The sequence below is a fragment of the Polyodon spathula genome, unplaced genomic scaffold, assembly GCF_017654505.1.
Source record: "Polyodon spathula isolate WHYD16114869_AA unplaced genomic scaffold, ASM1765450v1 scaffolds_784, whole genome shotgun sequence".
Taxonomy (NCBI): domain Eukaryota; kingdom Metazoa; phylum Chordata; class Actinopteri; order Acipenseriformes; family Polyodontidae; genus Polyodon; species Polyodon spathula.
Window position 1 is genome coordinate 107,259 of NW_024472272.1, and position 9,308 is coordinate 116,566.

The 9,308-nt window shown below is 45.1% G+C and overlaps 2 protein-coding genes across 2 annotated transcripts; one reads left to right on the forward strand and one right to left on the reverse strand.

Annotated features, from left to right (window-relative positions):
• Positions 1 to 324: 324 nt before the first annotated feature.
• rprm3 (reprimo, TP53 dependent G2 arrest mediator homolog 3) lies at positions 325 to 2,226 on the forward strand. The gene has a single exon (XM_041241531.1). It carries the CDS (start codon positions 1,894 to 1,896, stop codon positions 2,224 to 2,226), a length of 333 nt encoding a protein of 110 aa, XP_041097465.1. The 5' UTR covers positions 325 to 1,893.
• Positions 2,226 to 3,902, reverse strand: LOC121308848 (transforming acidic coiled-coil-containing protein 3-like). Its single transcript, XM_041241530.1, has 2 exons — positions 2,533 to 3,902; positions 2,226 to 2,460 (listed from the first exon to the last, which is right to left on the reverse strand). Exons 1-2 carry the CDS (start codon positions 3,417 to 3,419, stop codon positions 2,445 to 2,447), a joined length of 903 nt encoding a protein of 300 aa, XP_041097464.1. The 5' UTR covers positions 3,420 to 3,902; the 3' UTR covers positions 2,226 to 2,444.
• Positions 3,903 to 9,308: the final 5,406 nt, after the last annotated feature.

A 9,308-nucleotide genomic window follows, 5' to 3' on the forward strand; every position in this document is an offset into this window, starting at 1 on the left:
TTTCGAGCAAATGACTAATAATGTCACGGCGTTCGTCACAATAGCCAAAGTTACAGCGCAAACAAACTAACGGTGAAGATTAGAAACTGAACTGTTCGCCCTCCACAATGCGCAGATGCTGAAATGCGTGTTGGTTGGTCGGTATCAAGTTATGCAGGGACGGAAATAAGACTCCGCTTGCATAGCAGTTTCCCTCATTCCATGTTTTAATTATAGCCGCAGTGTGTAGGAAACACTCAGGTGTGACTCGTTCAACACAGCAAAACCAGGAATGGATCAAACTGCTGTGCATTGGGGTCTTATTTTCATCCCTGTATAAAAAGGTACCTTTGGATCTAATCAAGCCAATTCGCTGAGTTCAGGGACCTTTTTGAAGTCGAACGGTGTTTTTGTAATGATTATATTATCATACATTTTTATAGCCGGCCTGTAGGCGGCGCTGGTTGGCTTCAGATTGACGTGGTGACGACAGAACGTTTGTCGTCAATGTTCAAAGAACAGGAGGGATTTAAACTGGCGGCACAACTGTATGACTCCTCGGCGTTGCGTTTTCTATTGAACTCATTCTACCGCTCGCCTGCTGTGTTTATGCTTTCGGTGCGCGGCTGGTAGCATTAAACGTGTGATCGTTTGATTCTGAAATATAACTTTCCACGGAGTAATAAATAAATAAATAAGTAAGTAAAACATTGACGGGGAAGCAGCAGCAGCACAGCTGTGCCCATGACGTGCGTAGTGATTCCGGTCGATTAATTCAGATAAATATCGCGTAAGAATATTTTATTGCGTCTCAGCCAAGTGACCTGTAAAATCGAGGGTCGAGCTGCTGTTGGTTTATTTGAATTCATTTGTGTGATTAAACAGATACACGGTCGATGAAGCACCGGGAAGCATTCGACAATTTAGACACCTGTGTTACAAAGACAGACGCCGCCTGGAGTCGCGCAGGTGAGCTCCGAAGCACTACTTTGATTGGACTGCAATGCCGCGTTCGACCGATAGATGGTGCCAACATACACAAAGTTACTGCAACTGCTGTGGCTGCTTGTGCAGTGTGACGATCAGGAGTGCTTGTTAAAGAATGAAAAACGATCTGGATGTATAAATTATTTAAGAAATAGGTTTATACGTGACTAACCATGGTGCACATGTCGTTTGTGTGCGAGCGTGTTTTTTAAATTAGGGTTGCTGTACCGTGTGAGCTAGCGTGTTTCGCTTTCTCTGGAAGACATTGGTTGAGTGACACGTGTCAGCTGCAGTACTCTGGGTCACTTGCACGCAGTGTGTTCAGTCAATCTGAGCTGAGAGGATGCGGGCGGGACGTCGGGTCTTGTCGTGCAGATAAGAAGACAGAACTTGTTCTGAGTGCATTTGGGTAATAAACGGTTAATTAACAACCAGCCCTGCAAAACCGCACGCCGTCATTAGAGGGTCTTACTACTGGAATGAACGGCTGTTTCGCAAGACCACACGCCGCTGTGCTTGAATGGAATCGCACGCCGCAGCCTCTTTCACTGCACGGCAGGAACATGCATTCCAGTTAGTGCTATCTCGTCTACACGAAGGATTGCATTCAGCGGTGTTCGTGGTTTACATGGTTGCTATGAATTTGCTTAATGAGCCCATTTCGTGTACAGTGACGCGCGAGTAACTGAATTAACGTTGCTCAACTTCCTTTTTCCCGTCATTACATTTCTAAGTGCTTTGCCCAGTAAGAAGAGAGACCGCCTGTTCGTTATTTTGAAACCTCTCTGACTGGGATCTCAACTGTGATCAAGAACGAGCTCTGCTATTCTAACATATATACATCCAAACTGGAGGTCAGGGGATACTGAATGCAGTAAAACACATTGGAAATACATACAGAACTAAATCAACCACAGCAACAGCAGTATGAACTCAACGACCACCGTGAACAGCGCAGCAGGGGCTTTTAACCCGGCAGTCGGAGCGAACGTAGTGGAGTCGGTTCTCCGGTGCTGCAATGTCACCGGCTCTGTCAGCACCGACGACGGGTTCGGGATGTCGATCCAGGATGAGCGGAGCCTGTACATCACGCGGGTGGTCCAGATTGCGGTTCTGTGCGTCCTGTCGCTTACCGTGGTCTTCGGTGTCTTTTTCCTCGGGTGCAACCTCATGATCAAATCGGAGAGCATGATCACTCTGCTGGTAAACGACAGGAGACCGTCCAAAGAAGTGGAGGAGATTCTTATCGGCAATTACTGACTTGCGACTTTTTTTTTTCTTGTCAAAATTGATGGTGGTGCTGGAATCCTGTTTTTTTGTCTTTTGTTAGTTTTTTACATCAATACAAGCATTTATGGGGAACACTTGAAAAAAATGGGCATGCATTCTCTGTTCCAAAAGAAAACGCTAGGTTTTGAGTGCTTAGTTGTTGTCCTATGCAAGATAACCATGCTTTCTTTTAAGGAGTGAGAGAGCAGTCACAATGCCTCAAACCTGCTCTGGACTGGAGGGAGCACCACTTCTCTAATAGCGGGGACGGAGGATTTCTGTCTCTGTGCCTCAAACCTGCTCTGGACTGGAGGGAGCACCACTTCTCTAATAGCGGGGACGGAGGATTTCTGTCTCTGTGCCTCAAACCTGCTTTGGACTGGAGGGAGCACCACTTCTCTAATAGCGGGGACGGAGGATTTCTGTCTCTGTGCCTCAAACCTGCTCTGGACTGGAGGGAGCACCACTTCTCTAATAGCGGGGACGGAGGACTTCTGTCTCTGTGCCTCAAACCTGCTCTGGACTGGAGGAAGCACCACTTCTCTAATAGCGGGGACGGAGGATTTCTGTCTCTGTGCCTCAAACCTGCTCTGGACTGGAGGGAGCACCACTTCTCTAATAGCGGGGACGGAGGATTTCTGTCTCTGTGCCTCAAACCTGCTCTGGACTGGAGGGAGCACCACTTCTCTAATAGCGGGGACGGAGGATTTCTGTCTCTGTGCCGCAAACCTGCTCTGGACTGGAGGAAGCACCGATTCTCTAATAGCGGGGACGGATGATTTCTGTCTCTGTGCCTCAAACCTGCTCTGGACTGGAGGAAGCACCACTTCTCTAATAGCGGGGACGGAGGATTTCTGTCTCTGTGCCGCAAACCTGCTCTGGACTGGAGGAAGCACCACTTCTCTAATAGCGGGGACGGAGGATTTCTGTCTCTGTGCCGCAAACCTGCTCTGGACTGGAGGAAGCACCACTTCTCTAATAGCGGGGACGGAGGATTTCTGTCTCTGTGCCGCAAACCTGCTCTGGACTGGAGGAAGCACCACTTCTCTAATAGCGGGGACGGAGGATTTCTGTCTCTGTGCCTCAAACCTGCTCTGGACTGGAGGGAGCACCACTTTTCCTAGGGGTTGAGGAAGGGGGGTGTTCAGACGATGAGCCCCAAAACCTTCATGGACTAAAGACATAACCTTAAATTTACAACCCCTGATCTCTTATGGAGACTGCATGACAAGTCGCCCTTAGAATTCATTTAATTACGAGATTCACGGAGATCGCTGACAAAGCCCTGAGACCCCTTGTCCTGTAATAATCCATACGTTACGCACGTATAGCGCACCTTCTGTCCGCGAGCACCCGCCCTGCCTTTATTTAAAAATGCTTTATGTTAAAAATATGCAGACGGTACACATTCGCGTCTAAGAACAGTCCGCGATGTTCTTTATTGGTCCGCATGCGTTCCTGTTATGTGAAGCTCTGCTTGTAGGTGATATGCGTGTATATGATATTTATGTAATGTACTGTTATAGTTTATTTGTCGGGTTGTTGCTGCACGGTTTGTGCAAGTTGGCTAATCATTTGTACTTGTTTTGTAAATATATTAGAAGCATAACGCAAATAAAACATGAAAACGCTTGAATGTTTTTATTTGTTTTTGTTTTTGTTTTTAAGCCAGAACTGGCATCAATCTCTCAACCACTTAACTAAAGACACCTGTTTGACTGGTAGTGGCTATACACCCATAAATATGAATGCAGAAATGCTGTCATCTTGTCTTGAAGCTAAAACCAGACTCATACAGTCCCCTTGCAATAGAATTACTTGCGTCCTTTCTTGCGGTTCTGTAAAGGCGCATTTTATAGCTGGAAACCCACGCTTGTGTCACTTTCAATGACACAGGAATGTTTAAAAGACAGAGTCCACGTGACGGTTTGTACTTTCAGATGAATCGCGGTGCCCCTGCTTCATTGATTGAGTGATTGATTGATTGTCTCTGTCCTCTTATTCCTTCCCAAAGCCGCGTGCGTGCCGTGACGCAAAACCACGAGCTCAGCTCATCTGACTAGAGTGCTGTTTAGAAATGGTAATGACGTCACGAGGAAGTCGGATCAAAAGCAGATTAACGAAACAGAAGAGCTGTTGGATTCAGATTCATTGTATTGTGATGTCGTTGTCTTCAAATTAACCCATTGGTTACATGAAATAAAGGGGCGAGTTATTCCTGGTTTCACCATCTTCCACTTTATTAGGCAAAGCGTTCTAACGTAATTTATCAAATCAAATATTTATAAAATAAAATGCAAGTATATTTTTCACCTAAAGAGTGTACCTCTAAATACAGCAGGTCTGTGTTTTCATGTACCATCACCTCTCCTAATTTAAACACTGAGTTCGTTTTAATAATAATATATTATGTAATATTATGCTTATGTAATTTATGTGATATACAACAGAACTACCCTGGCCCCTCCCCTCTTCTACCCTGGCCCCTCCCCTCTTCTACTCTGACCCCGCCCCTCTTCTACCACAGTGCTTCTCACCTCCAGTTCTTGATGGTCGGAGGCAGCCCAAGATTGGTTCCAGCAGGGGTAAGACCAGGGTCTGCGAGTGCTGGACGGATTCTGGACGATGGAAGGAAAATCAGCTCAGCCACACAGAGGCTCCTCCTAAACTTAGACTTTATGTAAGAAATCAGCCGGTAACTCCATTGATTGAATTCAAGTGCACCCTGAGGGGTCTGTCGGAGACTCGGGGTCTGATTTTTCCGCTGTGGGCTGATTGTATTTACCACAGAGCGGATGATTTGCCTGTGATTGGAATCTAAAAGAACAACTGATGTGGCAGTTCACCTTGCAGAGCGTGACAAAGACAGGCGGTCACTGCGCGAGGGTCCGGGTTTGGAGTGATTGTGGTTAGAAACCTATGATTCCACGGTCTCTTTGTGTTTTGAGCCGTTTCTGTGCCTACAAAGGTTTTAAGGGAAATGGGACTTGGGTGTGCCTCTGTTCTGAGCTGGGGTCGCTGCTGTCGTTACGCTGCAACTTCTTCAAAGCAAAGAACATGCATTCAGAAATTTCTAGGTTGCTGTTGGGGGTCACGCTGGGAGCGCTGCATTGGCAACTCTCCTGATCAGGTTGCATTGTGAGGTGCGGGGAGCTTATATAGAGGCAGGAGAACTGATTTCAAACCGCTGGAAATACCAATAATACAGTTCAATAATGGGTTAACTAGCTATAGTTTCGCCACGCCGCCTGTGAGTGCAGATTGACCGGGGATGATTGAGCGGGGAAGCAGAAACGTCATCTCTCCAGAGACATCGTCAGGCACAGTGACTGTGGCAGCTGAAATGAAAAGTCCTTCAGCGTGGTATAAGTTTTAATGAGCTCTCCACCCAAGAGCACTTTCTCCCAGGGGCTCTGCTAACCTGTTTGCACTCTGCAGCTGCTCCGAGCGCTGCTGCGGTAAAAGCAAGAGAGAAAACAATATATATATATATATATATATATATATATATATATATATATATATATATATATATATATATATATATATATATATATATATACTATATATATATATATATATTGACGGGTCATAGCCTCTTGTGGATTTCTGGAATGAGAAAATCAAAGACCGTGCTCATTTTTAATTTTATTCTATTGGGTGAATTTGCCATTTTCAATTCAAAGAGACATTTTTAAAGAGGCTTCTGCTCGAAAAGTTTGTCACTGAATTTATTTGAAGTTTCTTTTAGCACTGTTTCGTGTTTTCAGTTAGCGTGACAGTAAAGAAGTAATGGGATGGAAGCCTTTGTTTCTGAACGGCTTGATGCCTCGGTGCCACATCGTTTTGACAGTCGGTCTGCCTGCAGGGATGGTAATTTGCAGCAGTGTAATTACTGCCTTGGCATCTGTAAAAATAGGCTGTGCCTCCTCCCCTGAAAACTGAGCTCAAGTCATTAAGTGCGTAAGAAAAGGGAACGCGTTTAAAATTCACTGGTAAGAAGAAAAAGCAAATCTGCGCTTTTTATACTTGCGGTCGTGTCCAGGATATTCAAAAAAACCTTCTCTGCTCGCCAGTGGACTATCAGGATATTCAAAAAAACCTTCTCTGCTCGCCAGTGGACTATCAGGATATTCAAAAAAACCTTCTTTGCTCGCCAGTGGACTATCAGGATATTCAAAAAAACCTTCTCTGCTCGCCAGTGGACTATCAGGATATTCAAAAAAACCTTCTCTGCTCGCCAGAGGACTATCAGGATATTCAAAAAAACCTTCTCTGCTCGCCAGAGGACTATCATGATCTAATCCTTCCCCAAAACCAGACAGCCAGGGACTGGTGGAAGAATATTCTTTCAAATCGGTTGATAGTTCTACTAATTGTCCCGGATGTCAATGGGATTTTTGCTTGTTAACTCTATAAAAACATGTTAGTGTTCGCGTGTGTGTATCCGAATGATTTAGTAATACAGCACAACACGAGGCGTGTCGCTGTGTGGATAACGCCACGCCCAGGGAGGGCTGGCAGTCACGAGGCAAAGCCAAGTGAAGGCCATGGCTATTTATACAGTGGCTACGACTTTATAGAGTCACGGCTATGACTTCACACACCCCACTGAAATGACCAGAAGGACGATCCTTGCCATTGTACAGTGCAATGGGTATTTGGCTATGCTGGGGTTAAGCTTTAGTTCTCTTCCCATTGCAATGCGATGCTTTTTCTTATGTACAGCTAGCAGGTGGTACTTTTTTAATTGTGAAATATACAAGCCATGGCCGGCTCATCTCTTTAACACGAGACAAAGACCCTTGTGTACCCAAGTTAATTAAGAACCGCAGAGAGCGCGGATCACAGCCCCTTAGTGCGATACCTGCTTTACATTAGTGTGCCATGTTTTTAAATGGGTTTAAAGGGAGTGCAGTAGTAATTGGGCCAATGTTCTCTCGGCTCACACCTGCATCCAGATCCCGCTCTGTTTTACAAACTGGAGAATAGCAGATTCCCGACAGAGTGTTGCCTGTTAATTGCAGTAGCTAATTAAGAAACACACCGGTAAACAACCAAGATGCAAAACACCCTACTTTGATAAACGAGACGGTAAACTAAAGCCGACGGTTTTCATCCCCCCGAATGTCTAGTTTATCTTCAAACCGCGTCCCTTATTTTTCAATGACATTTTGCTGCTCCTGTCTGCCTACTTATGAAAGACCCAAGAGTAGACAAGTGGCTCATTACTGATTTCACTGAGACCCGTGTCTAAATCGGGGCAGTGGTGTTCTCACAGACTCACACCAAAGGGTGGCAGCTAGTCTCTGAATTGAAGGGCAGCTCATTAAATTACACCCAGGCCGACACGACATTGTGATGAGAAGTGTTACAACAGCAGGGCCCCACAAGCCTGTTTAGTTTACTGCATTGTTCCATAGCCTTGTGCACAATCGTGAAATAGTATACATGCATGTAACTGGTGTGTGTGTGTGTGTGTGTGTGTGTGTGTGTGTGTGTGTGTGTGTGTGTAGAGGCTCCCTTGAGAAAGATATGTACAACATATCGAAGCGTTGGGCAGCTGGCTCTTTGAACTAATATATATATATATATATATATATATATATATATATATATATATATATATATATATATATATATATATTGCACTTGGTATTGTAGATATGCCTCTGGTACAACTTGCAGCAACAGGGGGTTAAAACCCGTGCATACGTGACTAGTCCCAAAGTTGAAAACAGAAGCAGCATTATTCAGCAGGAAGACAGCACTATGCAATTGACTGGCGACAGACAGATGCTTTCTATTAGTACTGTATGTTTATGCAGGACTCCATGTAAAATGCACCAGTTTCACGCCGTGTGATTAATGAGTCCCCTAGCGGTCTCCACCGGAACACTCAGTTGCTCAAACTAAGCCTAGAAGAAGCAGCGCGACGATAAGATTATATATTATAACTCGTGTCAGCCGCCGCCAGGTGACGCGTCATTTTATTTACCTTCCAAGGCGCTTCTATTGGGGCAATGTATAACAATAGCAAGCATTTGACAGTAGGTACAGTTCAAATGATTTGGCGTTCAATTTACTAAACTGTTAAACACACACGAATATAACGTGTCCATTCATGAATACAGTGTTTTACATTGTCTCCGGAGCGCTGACGAGCCCCAGTTCTTTGGCACGGCAATACTAGTTTTACAGTATATCAATAAGATGACGCCGCTGTCCGTGGTTCTGAAGTACGCATCTGGTGACGTCACAATAGAACGCACTGGTCCTCGTTGTTGAGCAGTAATGCGGAACCTTACCTGTTTTTATGATAAGGTAATAACGGGGTCAACCTGGGTTTACAAAGTTTGAATCCCAGTACAGACTTTGTCAATCTACAGAGAAGTGATTCCAATTGCATTTGTAATAAGAAAATATAACATGATGTATATATTCAGAAAAAAAAAAAACATATAGTTATGAAGGGAGTCGTTATTATCCGATTTCTTTCTCAATCTAACAGAAAGACCACTTCATAATTTGTTAAACGCCGAGCTGTATGCATCCAAAATGTGCAATTTACCTTTAGAACCCCCACACCTGTGTGCAACAGAATGCAATCAGAACTAAAACGCAATTAAAAATGAGTCCGGGGAGAGTGCAAGTCTTTAGTGGGCTTGCGCGTCACTTCCACTTGCGATCCCCGCGGAAGCTTGGCCTTTCCCAGCTGTCACGGTGGCTTTTCCGAGTGAGCAGAGATAAACCCCGCGGGTGCAGTGTGGGATCTGAAGCACAATGAAGAAGGACAGCTCCACCGGGACGCTCCTAGCCGGGCTCAATGCGATCTGACACGGCTGATAGTCGCTGGACACCCCGTGGTCATCGCGGGAGGCTTGGGATGAGATAAGGAGACTCCTAGCATCGCGCTCAATCCCTCAGCAGGGCACTCAAAAAAACCCCAAGCACGTGCAGTTCCATGTGCACCGGAAAACAATACATGATTAAAACACAAAGTCAGACAGAATGAAATTCAGCTGAGCGCGGACGAAATGGTTTTACCTCCCATGTGCACCTTCTATAGTAAA

What these genes read in the sequence shown, in the direction of transcription:
- rprm3 (XM_041241531.1), top strand. Translation starts at nt 1,894, where the DNA reads ATGAACTCAACGACCACCGTGAACAGCGCAGCAGGGGCTTTTAACCCG.
- LOC121308848 (XM_041241530.1), bottom strand. Translation starts at nt 3,419, where the DNA reads ATGTCTTTAGTCCATGAAGGTTTTGGGGCTCATCGTCTGAACACCCCC.